This window comes from Monodelphis domestica, chromosome 4, assembly GCF_027887165.1.
Source record: "Monodelphis domestica isolate mMonDom1 chromosome 4, mMonDom1.pri, whole genome shotgun sequence".
NCBI classification, from domain to species: Eukaryota; Metazoa; Chordata; class Mammalia; order Didelphimorphia; family Didelphidae; genus Monodelphis; species Monodelphis domestica.
Genome location: NC_077230.1, coordinates 390,518,734 through 390,538,572, shown reverse-complemented (window position 1 = coordinate 390,538,572; position 19,839 = coordinate 390,518,734). Strand labels below are relative to the sequence as shown.

The 19,839-nt window shown below is 46.7% G+C and overlaps 1 protein-coding gene across 2 annotated transcripts; it reads left to right on the top strand.

Moving 5' to 3' along the window:
• Positions 1-9,126: 9,126 nt before the first annotated feature.
• Positions 9,127-18,221, top strand: KLHDC7A (kelch domain containing 7A). 2 transcript variants are annotated; one of them, XM_007491616.3, is made up of 2 exons: positions 9,139-10,008; positions 10,606-18,221. In XM_007491616.3, the coding sequence occupies exons 1-2, from the start codon at positions 9,588-9,590 to the stop codon at positions 11,970-11,972; spliced, it is 1,788 nt and encodes a 595-aa protein (XP_007491678.2). In that variant the 5' UTR covers positions 9,139-9,587; the 3' UTR covers positions 11,973-18,221. The 2 variants fall into 2 exon arrangements, with proteins under 2 accessions (XP_056651673.1, XP_007491678.2); XM_056795695.1 differs by having other exon boundaries at positions 9,127-18,221.
• Positions 18,222-19,839: the final 1,618 nt, after the last annotated feature.

The window sequence follows — 19,839 nt, the reverse complement described above, 5'->3', positions numbered from 1 at the left end:
GGGCACACACACAGCAGCCCGATATAGTCTTCCAATTATCTTTTAATTTCGTTCCTGTCTTCATTTGTTTATTCCGCTTTTTCCAAGGAGAAAAAAGAAGCTGTGATTTATGGAGCTCAGAGCCAGCAGCAGGAACCGGGCTTCGCTCTTCACCTGCTCCCTGCCTCGCGGGGAGGGGCCGGGGACCAGCCGCAGGGGGGCTTCTCCAAGGACCCACAGCCGCAGAGGGTCCTGCTGGCTTCCTCCCGGGGGTTGAGGAACCCAAGGGCGCAGAATGGGACCGAAAGAGCCCCAACAAAGCAGAGCCAGCCCAAACCCCGGGAGGAGGAAGCGAGGGCCAAATAGGGCTGAAAAATAACGCACTAGCCGCTGGGAAGCTGGGGAGGAGATGAAGAAGGGCAGGGAGGGCTCTTGGTAGCTGCCCCCAACAACCTACAGTCTAAATGGAGAGAACATATAAATGATCAGGGAGGTAACAAGCAATATACAGAACGTTGCTGTCAAGTCATTTCAGACATATCCAACCCTTGGTGACTCCATTTGGGGTTTTCTTGGCAGAGAGTCTAGAATGATTTGCCATTTCTTCTCCAGCTCATTTTACAGATGAGGAAACTGAGGCCATCAGGGTTAAGTGACTTGCCCAGGGTCACACAGCTAGGAAGTATCTGAGGCCAGACTTAAGTTCATGAAGATGATTCCCATCCTCGGTCCATTGTACCATCTAACTGCCCCATAGACAGAGTAGGTGGGAGGTAGTCCTGGATGGGAAGAAACTAGAGGGGGAGGATGGATCACTAAGGTTCTTTCCTACTTTATAGAGTAGGGATTCCATGATGCTAGGCTGGAATCTCCTTTTTTGTGCCTATCACTAAATGGGTGCAAGAGGAATAAACCTTGATCAGCTGCATAGATCCAATGCCCAGTCTGTGTGGTAAGATCCCAGGGAGTGGATTTTTGTCAGAAGGGACCATCTCTGAGGCATGACATACCCAAGTGGATTTGGTGGGCTTTTCCAATAGCTCAGCTCTTTGAATAAATGCTTAGAGAGGGGCAGCTCAGTGGAGAGAAAGCCAAGGTCTAGAAATAGGAGGTCTTGAGTTCAAATGTGACCTTGGACACTCTGGGCAAGTTACTTAATCCCAATCGCCTAGCCCTTGTCGCTCTTCTGCCTTGGAATTCACACTGAGCATCCATTTTAAGATTTTCAAAATAAGTCAATATTGTAGAATGAGCATTTCTATCAAGTTGTCAGCCTGACCTGGCTCGAGTCCATTGTTCTATGAAAGCCCTCTCCTACTTTAACTTCAATCCAATGGCCATTTCATAGACTCAGACCCAGAACCAGAATAGGGCTAAATGGGCCAACCTGCCCATTTTGTGAAGAGTCAAATCGAGTCTTAGAAAGTTTCAGTGATGTTGCTCAGGGTCATACAGTTAGCAAGGGTCTGTGTTTGAATCCAGCTGTACTAGACTCCAAATCTAGCTCTCTGCCCACCACCAAGCTGACACTTCCTAGCTGTATGACCCTAGACATGTCACTTAACCCCAATTGCCTAGCCCATCCCTCTCTTTTGCCTTGAAACTGATTGATTCTAAGACAGAAGATAGGATATTTTTTTTAATAGGTGATTGACTTACAATATCACCCAAAGTTTTGGCAATAATGCATTAAGGAAGTCAGTGGAATATGCTGTTGTCTGGCTACCTGCCTGGACTAACCCATTGTTGTTCAGTCATTTTCAGTTGAGTCTGACTCTTCAGGACCCCATTTGAGGCTTTCTTGGCAAAGATATTGGAGTGGTTGGCCATTTCTTTCTCCGACTCATTTGACAGGTGAGGAAACTGAATCCAACACGGTGGTGAAATGACTTGCTAAGGAACTCTCAGCTAGTGTCTGAAGCCAGATTTGAACTCAGGAAGATGAATCTTTCTGACACCAAGCCCAGCACTCTATCCACTGAGCCACTTCACTGTCCTTGTATTAATCTATACCTGATTTATTTGTCTTGACTTGGATAATAAATGCATTCATTCTTTCTCCTACAGATGCAGGCACTCCAAAGGGAAGGACTATAATAGGTTTTCTGTATCTATTAACAATGCTCATCACATAAAATGGCAATTCAAGTAATGGAAGCCCCCTTTGGTTGGCTATCTGACTTAGAGCAGAAATCCTCTCAATGACATTCCCAAAGGATGACCACATCCTCCATCTGAACTTCTGCAGAGATAGTGAATTCACTGAACAGCTAGGAGGTATCATAGAGAGAGCACAAAGCCTTGAGTCAGGAGGACCTGAATTCAAATTCAGCTATGTGACCCTGGGCAAGGCACTTCCCCTCTGTTTGCCTCAGTTTCCCCTAAAGTAGAGATGATAATAACACCTCCCTCCTTGTAATGATTTCCCACCCAGATGTATTCACTTTGGACTTCTATGATTTGGGTGGTATTCATTATTCCAGACTGCCTCAACTTCTCTAGCTGCATTCATTTTGGATTTCTTTGAATTCTCCACCATGGCTCCATATTGGTCCCTTTTGAGCTTTTTTTTTTTTTTGGTATATTGTCTTCCATAATTAAATTATAAACTCCTTGAGGTCATAGTCTTTCTTTTTCCTATTTATATCCCCAGTGCTTGGCACATATTAGCGGTTTAATAAATGTTTATGACTAGGTTATATTTGTAAAGTGCTTAGTACACTACCTGGTGAGTAGTGGAAGCGCTTGTTCCTTTCCCTTTTCCCTTCCCTGGTCCTTGACTCCTCCCTTCCCCATAACATCCAGTTAGTCATTCAGTCCTCTGGACTCTAACCTCTGCCACTGTCTCTCTCTCTTTCTTCCCCTTCCTTCTGCTCTCCCCACTGTCACCACCCTCATCCAGATCCCAATCACCTCTCACTTAGATGAGTCTAATGATGTCAGAGGACCATAAAAGGTTGGAGCTAGAAGGCATTGTGTCATCCAAACTCTTCATTTTATAGATACTAATAATAGTCATTTTATGAGGTTGAAACAAACAAAGGTCCAGCCTTTCAACAGCAGCTCTCTTTCTAAGCTGCTGGGTGATGGTGAGAATATACGGCATTCCAGGACCTCTCGGGCCATGCTCCACCTGGAATTCCCACTAGACTAACCAGTAGAAGGGACCACCTAGTCTGGACCTAGAAACCCCCAGTGATGAGCAATCCGCAGCTATCTCCCCAGCTCTTTCTCCTTTGGGATAGCCCTAATTAGTAGGAAGCTGTTCCTTCTGTTATGGGTCAACTGAAGCTGTTATATTAAACCTATTTTGTAGACGGGTTGTTAGGGGGCTAAACTATTGTGCAGGTGGTTGATAAACATCCCAAAGCAGTTTGGTACAACCTTTATTTATTTTTAGTAGAGGTGGGATAGGAACAGGAGTTGGAAAATAGAATAGGAAAATCCCTTAACCTTATACTAAAAATATTTAAACAAACTTCCCCAAAATCCAACCGTTTTCTTTGCAGTGTCTTCTTGCCTGCAAGAAGACCTCCTTAAACTATTCTTGCTATCTTATATTAATATTCTCTACCTAACTAAGTGGTTAGTTAGTTAACTACCTAACTCACTAACCTAGGATTCAATTCTATCTAACTTTCTTAAACTAAATGAACAAGTCTTTCTTCTTTAAGCCACCTTAACTTCTCTGAAAACCAAACTCTGCCAGAAGCCAGCTGTCAGAGACCTGTTGACAAAGAGATTTCAGACATGAGAAGATGAGGAAACTGGACAGCTCAGGACTCCTCTTCCCTCAAATCCAAGTGGCCAACAGTCCAGCTGCTCAGTCTATCCTGAAAAGAACAGACCTCCCAGTCACTGGCCTCTTCCCAGCTCAGTATTATATGATCAAACTCTGAAATCTTCCCTGCCAGTTCTCCTGATAGAGAGAAAACTCCACCAGCACCCTCGTACTCCTCTCCAACTCAAGCCAGAGCACATTTATGGAGATCCTGACTGATGTCCTTTACTGGTTTGATGCTTTCCTCTTAAAGAGCCAGAAGCAAGATCTCTCTGTTCCTTCTTCTTAAAGTGACCATCAGAGCCTCTTAGGGGGACAGCACACCAATTAAAACCTTCCTCTGACCTAAAACTTCTGCTCCTAATGAGACAGAGTGAAAACCCGAAATTCCTTCTAATGCTTCCCATCAAGCCCAAAGAGCCACCCATTCATTTTAAGTCGAAGTCCCAACCCAAACACTCTTGGAGGTGTCAGCCCTTTGATTTCCTTTTAACCTTCTTCTTATTAGATTTGGCCCAGAGTTTGGGGAATCCTCCCCATGTCATCTATCTCCCTCCACTCTCTGGGTCATCTGCAAAGTCAATGAGCACGCCAACTGTGCCTTTTTCAAGTAACTTAAAAAAACAAACATGTTCAGCAGCAAAAAGGCAAGCACTGATCCCTGGGCAACTCCACTGGAGACATCCCATTAAGTTGACATCAAACCATCCATGACTACTCTTTGGGACCAGCCTTTGAACCACTTCTGAATATATCCAGTTCCACTGTCTTCTAGCTCGGTGGATCTTCAATTTTCTGGTCGCAGAACCTCTAGGGAGATAGGGAGCTAGACCAGGAGTTAGGAAGTTATTGCTGTTGTTCGGTCCTGTCTGGCTCTTGGTGGTCCCATTTGGAGTTCTCTTGGCAGAGATACTAGAGCATTTTGCCATTTCCTTCTCTGGGTCATTTTACAGATAAGGAAACTGAGGCCAACAGGGTTAAGTGACTTGCCCAGGGTCACATTACTATTAAGTGTCTGAGGATGGATTTGAACTCCAGAAGAGGAGTTTTCTGACTCCAGATCCAGCACTCTGTTCTCTGAATCACCTAACTGAAACCTGGAAGATCTGAGTTCAAATCCAGCCTCAGACATTTAATAGTAGTATGACCCTCGGCCAGTTATTTTACCTCTGTTTTGCCTCAGTTGCTCAACTGTAAAGGGGGTGGGTGGTAACAACAGAACCTACCTTTGTGGGGTTGTTGTGAAGTCAAATGAGATCATATCTGTAAAGCCTTTAGCACAGTGGCTGGCACAGTATATGCTACATAAATGTTTATTCCTTACTTTACCACTTACCCTTTATACTTTTTTCTTAACCCTTACTTTCTGTCTTAGAATCGATACTGTATATGTTCAAAGGCAGAAGAGTGGGAAGTGCTAGGTAATGGGGGTTAAGTGACTTACCCAGAATCACATAGCTAGGTAGTGCCTGAGGCCAGATTTGAACCCAGGACCTCCCATCTCTGGGCCTGGTACTCTATCCACTATGCCATCTATCTGGCTTACCCTTATATTTTTTTTTTATTTTAATTTAAAAAAATTTTTATTTAAAAATATTTTTCCATTTTTCCATGTTTCCATTATTCATTTTCTTTCTATATCCTCTTCCCTATCCTTTCATATTCTTAAAAATGATTAAGAAACAGAGGGCAACTAGGCAGTTCAGTGAATTGAAAGCCAGGTCTAGAGATAGAAGGTCGTGGATTCAAATCTAGGCTCAGATACTGTTTAGCTGTGTGACCTTGGACAAGTCACTTAACCTCCCCCCTTATTGTTTTCTGCCTTGGAACCAATACATGGTATTGATTCTAAGATGGAAGGTAAGGATTTTTTTTAAAATTGAGAACCCCCTTCAAGAGCTTTTGTTTATATGGGATATAGCTATCAATGCTTACCATATTAGAAATTAAAACATCTTAATATTATCATGAAAAAAATTTAAATTTACAACCCTACCCAAAAGGGTATCAGGAACCCTCAGGGTTATTAAATTCACACTTGGGAACCACTTTTCTAGCCTCTATATTCCCATCTTTTTGAAATTGCTTTCCTAAAACCTGATTTACCAGTCTAGCAGCCCATCAAAAAAGGAAATAACATCACTCTAACTTTGACCCATTTTCCATGGAACTATATGGGTTCTGTGTAATCACTGCTCCCTTTCATGAATGTTTACTAACCATCCCTTTTGTTAATAACCACTCCCTTTAAAAAAAAAAAAAAGCCCACACCTTCTGTTTTAAAATTAATACTGTTTATTGGCTCCAAAGCAGAACGGTAAGGGCTAGACAATGGGAGGTAAGGGACTTGCCCAAGGTCACACAACTTGGGAAGTGTCTGAGGTCACATTTGAACCCAGGACCTCCCAACCCTAGCTCTGATCTTCTATTCTCTGAGCTATGTACCTACTTCTATTAATCATCCTTCCATAAGATTAGTGCCTTTCCTCTCAGGTTATCTCCAGTTTACTCCATCTCTATCTTATTTGGACATAGTTATTTGCATGGTGTTGCCCCCATTAGACTGTAAGCTCCTTGAGGTCAGGTGCTTTGTTTTGACTTTCTTTGTATCCTCAGTGATTAGCACAGTGCCCGGCACATTGTACATTCTTAATAAATGCTTCTTGAATTGACTTGACACGCTAGAATGTTGCCAAAAATCAAAGCCAGGCTCATTGCATTCCACTTTTCTGGATCTATTTTCTTTTGAAAAATTGGAACATTTGCCTTTCTCCCGTACAGTAACTACTTTTCTTGTGTTCCAGCCTTTCAAAGATCAGTGACAAGTGTTTCAGGAATTATATCTGCCAATTCTTTCGGTACAGGATATATATACCACCGCCTCTGAAGATTTCAAGTGGCGTGTCATTCCAAAGGCAATAGAGAGGCACATGGTGGACATGGTCTGGCCACTGAGGAAGAGCTAGACAAGATTGGTGCTCCATGACTTGAAAGGGAAGCCGAAGCTGCCTTTAGCAAGAGCAAGAGGTACCCCATAACCAATGAATGGCCTCCATGTTCCATTGGTAGCTACATAACGTCTTTCCACCTTTTCCATGGGAAAAGAACTGGATCTGAAAATCCCTGGCATGCCAGTCATGGAGGAAGATTTATGGAAGACATGTAAAAAAGCTCCACTGGGGCACATAGGTGGTTCAATGGATAGATCACTAGGACTGAAATCAGGAGGACTTGGGTCCAAATCTGGCCTCAGACACTTCCTAGCTGTGAGATCCTGGGCAAGTCACTTAACCCTGTTTGCCTAGCCCTTGCCCTTCTGTGTGTGTGTGTGTGAGAGAGAGAGAGAGAGAGAGAGAGAGAGAGAGAGAGAGAGAGAGAGAGAGAGAGAGAGAGAGAGAGAGAAAGGAAGAAAGGAAGGAACGAAGGAACGAAGGAAGGAAGGAAGGAAGGGAGGAAGGAAGGAAGGAAGGGAGGAAGGAAGGAAGGAACGAACGAACGAACGAACGAACGAACGAACGAACGAAGGAACGAAGGAACGAAGGAATGAAGGAAGGAACGAAGGAATGAAGGAACGAAGGAATACGAAAGAGAGAGGGGGGAGGAAAGAATGGAGAAAGAAAGATCAGGAGGAAGAAACATCTTGAATGATATGACAGGACTATGCAAGTATTCAAGTTCCTTCTAACTGTCCAGTGAGGAATCGAGTGAAACTATTATTATTCCCATTTTACAGATAAGGAAAGTGAATCCCAGAAAGGGGTTCAGTATCTCCAAAGTCATGTAAATAAGATAGATACAACTCAGTCAGGATCAAAGCCAGGTCCTCTAGCTCTAAATTCGTCCTTTTTCCATACTAAACCACACTCCCTCCTATCTATATGCTTGTTCTCCCCCACCCCAATCCATCCACCTTGCACAGAAGGTGAAATTAATCATTCTTATGTCATGAACAGTAAGATTTGGTGTAAAAAGAGGGCCTGATTGTTAAATCTTTTCAGTGCTGTCTGACTCTTCATGACTTCATTTGGGGTTTTCTTGGCAGGGATTCTAGAATGTTTTATCATTTTCTTCTCCAGCTCATTTGACAGATGAGGAAACTGAGGCAAACAGGATGAAGTTCCTTGGCCAGGATCATATCACTAGTAAGTGTCTGAGGTCAAATTTGACTTTGGGTAGATGAGTTTTCAGGCCCAATACTCTGTACTGCATCATGCTGCCCCATGTCTATACTCTTATTCCTGTTTTAATGATGAGAACAACTGAGTCTGAGAGACCCAGAGATAGCCAATGAAAGCTGAACTGCAGAGTTTCCCTGCTCTCCTCCCAGAGTATAAGCTCCTTAGGAGGAGAAACTGCTTCACTTTTATCTTTGTATTCTTTACTCTAGCGCCAAGTCTGGCCAGCACTGAGCTCTTCATCAGTTGCTTTTTTTAATTCAACAAAGTGGTGAGCCAGGATTTAAATGTAGGTCCTAAATTCTGAGCTGGAAGCATCCATAGAGAGTCGCCATCTAATCCAGCCTCCTCCTTCTGTGTGTGTTTAACTCTTACCATCCATCCGGGAATCAATACTGTGTATTGGGTTCCAAGGCAGACAAACAAAAAGGGATAAAAAATGGAGGTTAAGTGACTTGCCCGGGGTCACACAGTTAAGAAGTATTTGAGGCCATCTCCCATCCCTAGTCCTGGCTCTCCATCCACTGAGTCACCCAACTGCCCCCTCAATTTCCTCTTTTTTAAAAAAGGGGAAACTGAGGCCTGGGAAGAAAAAATAATAATTCGGAATCACAGGATCACATCTACTCAGAACATCTAGTCCAAATCCTTCCTTTTCACAGTTGAGAAAACAGAAGAACCAGAACAGAACCAGGAAGGTTCGAGTTCAAAAGTGATATGTCCAAGGGCCTACAGGCAGGAAATAGTCAAGGAGGAATTCTAACCCTGGCTCTGATTTCTGACTCTAACTCGAGACCTCTCTCTAGAAATTGTTGCCCCATGAAGGGCTCCGTCCATTTCCAGGGACACACAAGACTCTGGGAGCACTAGGGGGCCTCAGCGGCCAACTGGTCCAGGTGGAACCCAAGCAAGGCCCAACAAGAGGCCCTTCGGCCTTCCCTAGGAAGGACCGTGTCCCTAACCTACAGAGATGGGCTCCGAGGTTCCTCTGAATGAGGCAGGCTGGAGGAGAAAGGAGGCAAGGAAGGGGCGCAGAGCCAAACGAGATCAGGAGGTTTGGATTTAGTTCTTGGCTCGGGCCCTCAGCTGCTCTGTGTTCCCGGAGGCCTGCTGGGGGAAGGCTCCCCGGCCCCCTCCCCGACATCCAGAGCCATCCTCCCAGCCCCCCTTGACCGGAGGAAGAGAAGCATCCCCAGGAAGGACCCGACACGAGGGAAAGTCCCCGGCCAGGCCCCTTCCTGGCCCACAGGATTTGCCCAGGCTGAAAAGGAAAATAAGTCAAAGTCAGAGTGTTTCCGGGCATCAGGTGACCGTCTCGGAAAGGCTTCTGCTTCTCAGGCTTCCTGGGGCTCTGTTTACCTGGATGACAATAAAGCTGCCAGCTGGGGCCAGCTTTGCTGCTGCCTGAACCCTCCCCTCGTCCACCCCATGCAAAGCACCCATGGCAAGAAGGCGTTGCCCTCGGGGCCTGCTCCCTGCCAGCTGCTGCCCCAGGAGGTGCCCGCTGCCAGCCAGCTCAAAGTCACCTCTGCTCCTGCCTTGGGGACTGTGCCAACGAGGAACCCCTCAAAGCGGCAAGAACCAGTTTTTGTTGGGCAATAATTAATCGGATTCCTTACATTCCTTGGCCGCAGCGGGACTGCTGCCCTAGGATGAGCGACAGCAGAGCTGAGCCCGGGGCCTGGCATTTGGACATGCAGTTTACTGGAAAGCTGGTGCTCTCTGCCACTGCCCTGCTCCTGGGGACTCTGGTGTACAAGCTGTACAAGTCCCGGCCGGCCCGCAACCCACCTGCAGGGGGGACAGCAGCCCCTGATGCCCCCGCCCCCGAGGAGCCAGAGGTAGCCGGGCAAGCCGAGCCGGCCAGGACCTCGCCCGCAGCTCACAGGCGGCGGCGCCGGGGCAGCCGGGAGGAAGGAGCCAAAGGCGCCCCGCCGCCGGAGGGGGCCGGGGGGGCCTGGGACCGCAGGGACCTCGGAGGCACACGTCCAGGGGCAGCCCCGGACAGAGAGGAGCCCATCCCTGGGGAATTCCCAGCCTGGGACCGTGTGGAGGAGAAAGCCGTCGGGCCGGGTAAGCACGACCTCCCCCATCTTGATGACGGTGCCAGGGAGCTCGAAAACCCCCCGCCTGGACTCGGCCAAGCCCACAGCGAAGCCGCCTGCCCCGGTGACGCCCGGCCAGCGCCTGGGCTCCTCCTAGAGCGCGCCGGGGGGCCCAGGGAGGAGGAGGAGCTCTGGGGTGCCCCGTGCCCGGGAGACATGGAGAGGAGCTGGGTTTTCTCCCAAGCTGCTGGGGTGAGCCAGGAGAGGCGGGGGCTCCTCAGGGCCACCTCGGACCTGGGCCTGGCTGTCAGCCAGAGGGCCGGGGAAGCGGGTACCTCCTACGTCTTCTCGTCGCAGGCCAGGGCCCAGGTAGAGGAGAACTGGCTGGGGGAGCAGACGCCGGGGGAGCGGGCCAGGGGGCAGCGGGAGGCCTCTGCCGGCCCGGGCCTGAGAGGAAAGATCTATGACTACTATGTGGAGTCGACCTCCAGGTCCATCTCCAGCCCGTCTGGCGGCCCTGGAGGGGCCGTCGTGCCTCAGGGCTCGCCCCAGCTTCCCGCCTTTGGGAGGCTTCCAAGCCAACCTCCCGCTGACTTTCCTGATGCCGATTGCTTGACCTCCCCAGGCCGGACCCACCCTGCGGGCGCCGCGGAGGCCGTGTCTGAGAGCTCCTCGTCCTCCGGGAACCCCTTTCCGCCCCCCGGGCCCGGCATCAGCCGGAAGGAGAGCTTCCTGCAAATCGCAGAGAACCCGGAGTTTCAGCTTCCGCTCGACCCCGCGGGAGCCTCGTCATCCGGCGCCCTCCCGCTGGCCCGCCGCGCGTCCACCCGGTCTCTGGATCCCAACGCAGCCGGGGCCGGTCTTGAGCCCAAGGTGGAGTCCGTAGCCGGGACCAATTTCTTCCAGCTCCCGCTCCTCCCCGGAGCGGCCCAGAACACCCGCCTGGACCTGGGCAACTGCTCCGAAGTGCTGCGGCTGGCCAAGAGGGAGAAGCTGGACGCCCTGAAGGAAGCCGCCTACCAGGTGATGAGCGACAATTACCTGCAGGTGCTGCAGAGCGCCGACATCTACGGGCACCTGAGCGGGGCCGAGCGCGAGCTGGTCCTGCGGCGGCGGCTCCAGGGGCAGAAGTGCCTGGTGGTGGCGGACGTCTGCCCCCAGGAGGGCACCGGCCGCCTCTGTGCCTACGACCAGGAGCGGGACGCCTGGTGGCCCCTGGCCAGCCTGCCCCCCGAGGCCATCTCCTGGGGGTGCTCCCTCTGCAGCCTCTTCAACTACCTCTTCGTAGTAGCGGGCTGCCCCAGGGCGGGGGGGCAGGCCTCCAACCGCATGTTCTGCTACAACCCCCTGACGGGCATCTGGAGGGAGATGTGCCCTCTGAACCAGGCCCGGCCCCACTGCAAGCTGGTGGTCTTGGACGGCTACATGTACGCCATCGGGGGCGAATGCCTGTACACGGTGGAGCGCTACGACCCTCGCCAAGACCGCTGGGCCTTCGTGGCGGCCCTGCCCAATGACACCTTCGCCCTGGCCCACACGGCCACGGTCTGCGACGGCGAGATCTACGTCACGGGCGGCACCCTGCGCTACCTGCTGCTCCGCTACTCGGGCCAGGAGGACCGCTGGCGGGCCAGCCCCACCGGGGGCGGCAAGGACCGCACCGCAGAGATGGTGGCCGTCAATGGCTTCCTCTACCGCTTCGACCTCAACCGCAGCCTGGGCATCGGGGTGTATCGCTGCAGTGCCCGGACCCGGCTCTGGTACGAGTGTGCCACCTACCGTGTGCCCTACCCGGCCGCCTTCCAGTGCGCCGTGGTGGGCAACCTCATCCACTGCGTAGGCCGTCAGTTCCACCTCCGCTTCCTGGCCGACTACGTCTCTCCCCGGTTCCTTTCCGGGGACGAGCTCCAACGCTTCCCATCCCCACAGGGCACGCTCATACCCACAGTCCTGGCACTGCCTGCCCTCAACATGGCACAGACCAGGGTCTAGAGAGCCCCTTATTGCTTGGGAGGGATCACCCTGAGCCACGCAATGGCGGAAAGAGACTGGATTCTAGAATGGAGAGACCTGGGTGTGAGTCTCACCTCTGGCATTTGCCAACTGGGTGATCTTTGGGGGAGTCCCTGCCACTTTCTAAGCCTCAGGTCACCCATCTGGAAAATGGGACGAATAATACTAACAATAAGAATCCTCGCTTCCTACCGTCCAGGTGGTTGTGGGGAATGGGCTTTGTAAACCTGAAAGCTCTATACAAATGTGAATTGTTCAAATACTTGGAGCTTTTATGAGTTCTTTATGAGGGTACTTCCTTCCTCTGGTGCATTCCAAATCCCCCACGACTTAGCAGATGATCTTTCGGCCTTGCTGTGGCCAAAACCATTCCTACTCTGCCATGGTTCTGGGCTTGGGTTTCTCCACACTGAACTGGGCTGGCTCTCAGTTAACAGAGTTCAGGTTTGGAAATGGTCCTTTACTGGAAGCCCTTCCAGCTCTATAGGACACCAGTAGGGTAAATCTCCCATCGTGGAGTCAGAAGTCTCAGGTTCAAATTCTGCCTCTGTCACTCACTCAATGTGTGACCTTGGGTAAGTCACCTAAACCCTGTTTCCCAAGCTATAAAATGAGGGCATTTGGACTCTGACTTCTGTACTCACTCCTCTCTAGTCCTATGGACTTGACAGAGTCTATTTCCTGCTACATAGTCCTCAAGAATCTAAAGCCATCCCCTGGCTTTGAGGAGGCCTCTTGTGAGGCTGGAGTCTTCTCTGCTGTGGTCTCTGAGCCTCAAGTATACTCATCTTCAAAATGGGTAGAATATGCATTCCCCACAAGCTGGTGCTCTGAGGAACCCCAACGGTGAAACAAACTTTCATTGAACAAAGAGTTAAGAAACACCTGTTGTGTTGGGTTCAGAGACTGCTTAGGGTCCCTGAGAATGGCTGGGCTCTCTTGGATAAAGCCTTGCTCCTGAGTCACCAAAGGAAACAAAGTTCAAATCTGGCTCTGCCATTTACTTCATGTGATATTTACTTTGCTGGGCCTCAGTTTATCTGTAAAATGCAGAGATTGGACCAGATGGCTTCTAAGATCTTTTCCAAATTCAGGACTATGATTCTATGGCTGTATTTAGTTAAGAGGACCAATCTTGGTATAAATTCTGCCTTGTTGACTAACTAAATGACCATAGTCAAGTCATTGTAACCTCTACCTGCCTCTGGCCACTCCCTGACACTTAGCTGCTAAGTCATGGGTTGGCTGCCATTTTGGATAGTTAATGGAGAGAATGCCGATACTGGGAGTTTCCAATAGGAAGTTATAAACCACTGGTATATTCTCATGACCAAAGCAAACAGTGTGCAGATAGCTGGAGGCTGGTAAGTGGAAGAGATTCAAGGATTCCGATAGGGACATGATCCCTGCCCACATAGACTCTACAGTGGATCTGACCTATGTCTTTGGCATCTAGGTGATGAAATGGATAAAATCTTCTTGGACAAGAAGATACAACTTCAAATCTGCCCTCAGACACTTATCTATGTGAGTCTGGGAAGAGTCATTTAAACTTGCAGCCTCAGTTTCCTTATCTGTAAAATGGGGATAATAATACCACCTACATTTCAGGCTTGTTGTGAGACTCAAATGAGGTCATATTTGTAAAGAGCTTTGCAAACCCTAAAGCACAAGATAATGTTAGCTATGGTTATTATTTTCTCCTGAGCATCAGGGGCATAGGTTTTCTGGTATTTACTGGCATGAGAGCTATGGCCATATTTGCTTCTCTGTCCTGGCATGATGACTGGAAGAATACTAATAGTATAACCATGAGACACAGAGCTGACCAATTTGAGGGATGAAGACTATTGAGGAAATGGACAACAGCCTGGCCACCAGTGTGAACTCTGCTAGTAGACTAGTAATAGAATTTGGCTCCCAACGTTCCCCATTCAGATCAAGTAGAACTTAGGGCACCCAAGTGGGAAGGAGAAAAAAAGCTATGGATCTAGATGCCATGAGAGGGAGCAAGAATTCCAATGAAGCCAATTAATAGAAAACTATGAGGGGTGGCATGAGCTGCAGGAATCTTCTCCCAACATTTTGGATGTTTCCCTTGAGAAGTTTCCTCCAGGCCCAAATATAGCAAAATCCTGAAATGCCAAAGCCTCAACCCCACTCTCCTCCACTAAAGCCATCATGTTAATAAGTGACCAAGTATGCATCAAAGGAACAGCAAATGTCAGAGCTGGGAGGAGCCTTGGAGCACAGAAGATCATAGCTGGGAGGAGTCTTAGAACACAGAATGTCAGAGCTAGGAAGTGTCTTAGAATATAGAATTTCAAAACTGAGCCTTAAAACATGAAATGTCAGGGCTGGGAGGACCTTTAGAATGCAGAATGTCAGAGTCAAAAGGAGTCTTAGAACCCAGAATGTCAGAGCTGGGAGAACCTTTAGAACACAGAACATCAGAATTGAGAGGGGTTCTTAGAACACAGAATGTCAGAGGTAGAAAGAAACTTAGAACACAGAAATTTCAGAGCTGGGAGAACCTTTAGAACACAGAATGTCAGAACTGAGAGAGGTTCTAAGAACACAGAATGTTATACCTAGAAGGAAACTTAGAACACAGAAATTTCCGAGCTAGAAGGACCCTTAGAACCCATAATGTCAGACCTGGGAGGACCCTTAGAACACAGAAATTTCAGAACTGGGAGAACCCTTAGAACAAAGAATGTCAGAGCTAGAAAGAAACTTGGGACACAGAAATTTCAGAGCTAGGAGAACCCTTAGAACACAGAATTTCAGAACTGAGAGGAGTTCTTAGAACACAGAATGTCAGAACTAGAAGGAAACTTAGAACACCGAAATTTCAGAGCTGGAAGGACCTTAAAACCCAGAATGTCAGAGCTGGGGGAGGCAACCTTAGAATTTTAGGGATGAGAGGATCCTTAGAACATGGAATATCAGAGCTGGGAGAACCCATAGAACACAGAATGTCAGAACTGAGAGGGGTTCATAGAACACAGAGTGTCAGAACTAGAAGGAAACTTGGAACACAGAATTTCAGGGCTGAGAGGAATCTTAGAATATGGAATGTCAGAGCTAGGGGAGCCTTTAGAACTCCAACTGTCAGAGCTAGAAGAGATTATTTAACTCATTTAGCCAGACAAGAGGGAGGACAGAGAGGGAAACATCTCCTCTCAGCTCTCAGAAAGCTTCTGAAGGGAGAGATGAGGTCCATATCCTCAGGGAAATCCCAGTCTGAGATGACTCCCAAACCAGGAAGTACTTCTAAGAATAAGAGCGGTTCCAAGTGGCACAAGTTGCCCTGAGAGGTGGCACACTCCCCTTGGGGGTCTTCCAGGCCTCTTGTTAGGTCTGACAAAATAGAGACCCCTTTAAGGTATGAGATGATCCAGGCCCCTTGTAACTCTGGCATTCTACAGTGCTGTGAGGGAAAACACGGTCCCTCCCTGGCCTAACAGGGACACAGAGCACACATCAGTCTCTGAAAATAATAACCATATTCTGGTCTCCCAGGGATGTGAGTGTTTATTTGCATAAGGAGTGCACCTGTGTAAATACAAACATTCTTCCAGCCAGTGCTGCTGGTCTGAGCTCTGTGGGAAGCAGCCAGCTGGCCTAGGACCCCAGCTGAAGACTGGCTGATATGATGGGCAGAGATGGGGCGGAGGGACAGACGTGGGCAGGGCACAGAGAGAGGGAGAGGATGTACTCAAGAGCAAAGGAGGCCAAATCCACAGGACAATGGTACATCCCAGAAGGTCCCTCTGGGCTTCAATTTTCTCTCCAAAATCAAGAGAATAATCCTCCTTCTCCCCTCTACTTTCTGGGGATTCTGGGAGGATAAAAGGAAATATCTTTGGAGAAACATTTTGAAAGTCAAAATACTTCAGACTAAGCCCCCTTAGATCTAGCCAGTCATTCCTCTGCTCTTGACCTTCTAGCAGCTCCTTAATGCCTAATGAGTCAAGCTCAAATTCTTCTGCCTAGCAATGGAGGTCCTCCGCCACCTCCCTACTTTTCCTATTTCCTAGGACCAAAACAGAAGGGAAGGATTTTTTTCTTTAAAAATAAATTTAAAATAAATAGTTGGGGAGGGTGCCTTTGGAAAGGACCTTTACTCCTGTCTCTGAGAAAAAGTAAAGAGAAGGCCCAGAGAGAGTCCCCTGCCCCCTCGAGGGACAGTGAGGTGACTCCATGGATAAAATTCTGGGCCTGAAATCCAGAAAAAAAAGTGCAAATCCAGCCTAGGACTAATTGTATAACTCTGATAGGATCAACATAACCTCCATCTGCCTCAGTTTCCTCGGCTATAAAGAAGGCAGAATAACAGCACTTAACTCACGAAGTTGGTATAAGAATCAAATTTTGTATAGGTCTTAGCACAGTGCCTGGCACATAGTAGGTTTGTCCGTGAACAGATTTTAGGATGTCTATGAATTTGGAAGGGGGGGTGGAATGCATCTTTCTTTTCACTCACCTGAACTTTAGCATTTCCTTGAATTATTTAAAAATAGGACCCTAACAAGGGTTCTCTAGTCTTCCTCAGACTGCCAACGGGGATCTATGACTCAATAAAAGGGTTTTTTGGTTTGGTTTTTCAAAAAACCCTTTTATAGAGCCTCTAATCCCATGGAAGAGGCAGGAATGTGACAGAGAAGACTCATTCCCTTCTCTCATATAGGAAATTAAGTCCAGCCCTCTACTGAGCTCCTGGTCTGAAAAAGCTACAAAGTAAGTAAGTATCTGAGGCAAAATTTGAATTCAAGTCTCCCTCACTCCAGGTCTAGCTCTCTGTCTATTAAATGGTCCGAAATAGGAGGTTTGGGAGATCAAATGCATTATTCAGAAGTAGATAGACCTGAATTCAAATCCTCCCTCAGATACTTGCCTATGCAATCTTGAGCAAATCATTTAACCTCTTGCCCACCTCAGTTTCCCCATTTGTAAAACTGGGATAAAAATAGCATCTAATTCCCCATGTTGCTATGATGATCAAAATTTAATAATATTTATTAAACACATTGCTTTGTATAATAAATTTAATAATATAAACTAAATAAAATATTTTTTAATTTTTTAAGCTCTAACTAAATGTTAGCCATTGTTATTATTAAAAGGAGGAACTGCAATGTGAAGGTAAGCCTAAGGCCACAAGCGTACATCAGCCTCTTTTTCTGCATTCCTCAAAATGCTTGCCATTTACTACACGAAGAACCAGGGGACAAAGTATAAACGACTCAGTGCAAGATATCCTTATTCCTCAAGATACAACTTTCAAAGCTCCGGCCCCATTCAAGGGTCCCTAGCATCCCCTTCCTAGGCAGAGAATGGAAAAGGCTCTGAAATTCAGCTGAGAACCATGGGTAAGGGAGATAAGCTCTCATTCTATCCCAGCAGAATTTTCCAGGTAGATAAAGAAGGAGGCATTGGCGGAGACCTATAGAGGACTTGTGGGGGTAATATTTGCTGATATCTCAAAAAAGAGTTTAATATTTTATGTCTCATTTTTAAAGTTTGTATTTTAAAGTAAAATTTAGCTGTTAATTTTTTAAAATAGGTTTCATTTAGTTTGGGGTTTTTTTCATTTGATGATGAATAAAAATGTCTTCTATGATTGAGTGTATAATAAATATTCACCTTCTAAAAAATGAAAAACAAAGTTCCCCGAGTGCTTGCATGAATGAAGCCAGTTACCCGGGCCTATTGGACTATGGGTAATCTTTTAATATTTTCAGAAGGTTGTATGGGGAAATAGGGACCGTGAATAGAAAACTGGCCTTAAATGAAGCCTGGATATGGGTTCAGATCCAGTGACTGACATACACAGGCTACTTGACTCTGGGAAAGTCTCTTAACCTGTCGGGGATCTAGGCAACCAATAGGGACCGACTTGCCTTTCAAATTCCTGGAAGTGTCCTGACCCAGGAGTGCCCTGCACCAGTTAAATCACAGGTCCGGTCTTCATCTCCTACATGGTAAGTGTTTGGTATCTATGAAACTATTACTATTATTATTACTATTCTCTGTCAGAATTTAGTATCATTTATATGATATATAAAATGTGTGGCACATTATACAATGTATCATCTATGATATATATAATTATATTACATGGGAATTCTATAATATATAATACATTGTGTTTTATTTTATGTATAATACATGTTATATATTATCTATGAAATTATATTAGATACAAATAATTATCATTCATATCTACAATATTTTATTCCTTATAAATAAATAATAATTGCTTAAAATTTTAATATTATTTGCCATAGGTTTTAGTTTTTTATTAATTCCTCCAGTGGACTGGTAGGGAACTCCGTAGTGTAGAGTTCTAGCCCTGGAATCAGGAAGACTCAGCTTCCTAAGTATAAATCTGGTCTTAGACACTTACAAATTGTGTCTGAACAACCCATTTAACCCTCAGCAACCTACTTAACCTTGGCCTCAGTTTCTTCATCTGTAAAATGAGCTGGAGAAGGAAATGGGCAAACCACACCAGTATCTCTGTCAAGAGAACCCCAAATGAGGTCATGAAGAGTCAGACACATCTGTGGAAAACTGGGCTATTCTCAGCAATGCAATGATCTGAGACAATCCTCAAGGACTGACGACAGGGAATGCTCTCCACCTCCAGAGAAAGAGCTGTTGGAGTCGTCTTTCACATTGGTGTATGTGTTGGGGAGGTTGGGTTATGTACGAGTGTGCTCTTGCAACAATGACCAATATGGAAGTAGATTAATTTTTTTAAGGTCACAACTGAAAGAAAACAGAATTCCTTCAATAAACATTGATTTAGACCCCATTCTAGAGAGGGAGAGCCCCATTCTGGAGGCTGGGGATACAAAGATAAATAATAAGACATCAGATGACAGAATTTCAAAGTGGGAAAGGACCTTGGAGATCAGTGAATCCCATCTCCTCAGTTTGACATTGTCTCTGCCTTTGGGAAGTTTATCCTCCAGTCATCCTGACCTTTTTCTTGCCACCCTTTGATGACTCTGAAAGAAGGAGTGAAGCTAAAGACTTTGCCACTCAGGTATACTTATATACAATTCACTCAAGAGTCAGGTGCCTCTGGTCCTCTTCAAAATGAAGGATGTGCAAGAAGAGTCAAGATGGGGATACTTATAAAATCACAGACTTTCCAGCTCATAGATTGAAATCCAAAAGGGGCCTTAGAGGACATCTAGACTAGAAGTTCCTTGAGGGGTAGACAGGGACTGTCTTTCTTTTTATTACTTATATCCTCAGTGCTTAGCACAGCTCCTGGCACACCATAGGTGCTTAATAAATGTTTATTGGATATTGAATCTAATTCCCTTCATTTTACAGATGAAGGAACTGAGATTCATAAAAGTGAAGAGATGCCCAAGGTCACACAGGTAGTAAGTAAGCATCAGGGTTTGAAACCAGGTCCTCTGAATCCAAATGTTGCTGCCATAATTGAAAGGAACCTCAAAGGTCAACAGATGCTACATCCAACCTGTACTTAATCAGGCATCCTCTCTGCAGCATCCCTGACCAACAGTCCTCCCAATGTGGTCCATAAAAGAGAACTCTGCTCATATGGAAAGAACAGAACTTCTAGCTAAACCGGTGGTTAGAGCCATTCACTTCCTTCCTAGGATTGCTGAGACAGATCACTCAGACACTCAGACAATCCCATTCCTGGCATTTGCCTAATACTTATCTGAATTCTGAGACAGACTCATACTCTCAAGGATCAGGGAAGGAGGACCCCAAGAGTTAAGTACAATAAGAGTTAAGAAGCCCCTTCTATCAATGCCATCCCTCTTGGGGTACACAATGGAGAGCATCTCTCGGG

What these genes read in the sequence shown, in the direction of transcription:
- KLHDC7A (XM_056795695.1), top strand. Translation starts at nt 9,588, where the DNA reads ATGAGCGACAGCAGAGCTGAGCCCGGGGCCTGGCATTTGGACATGCAG.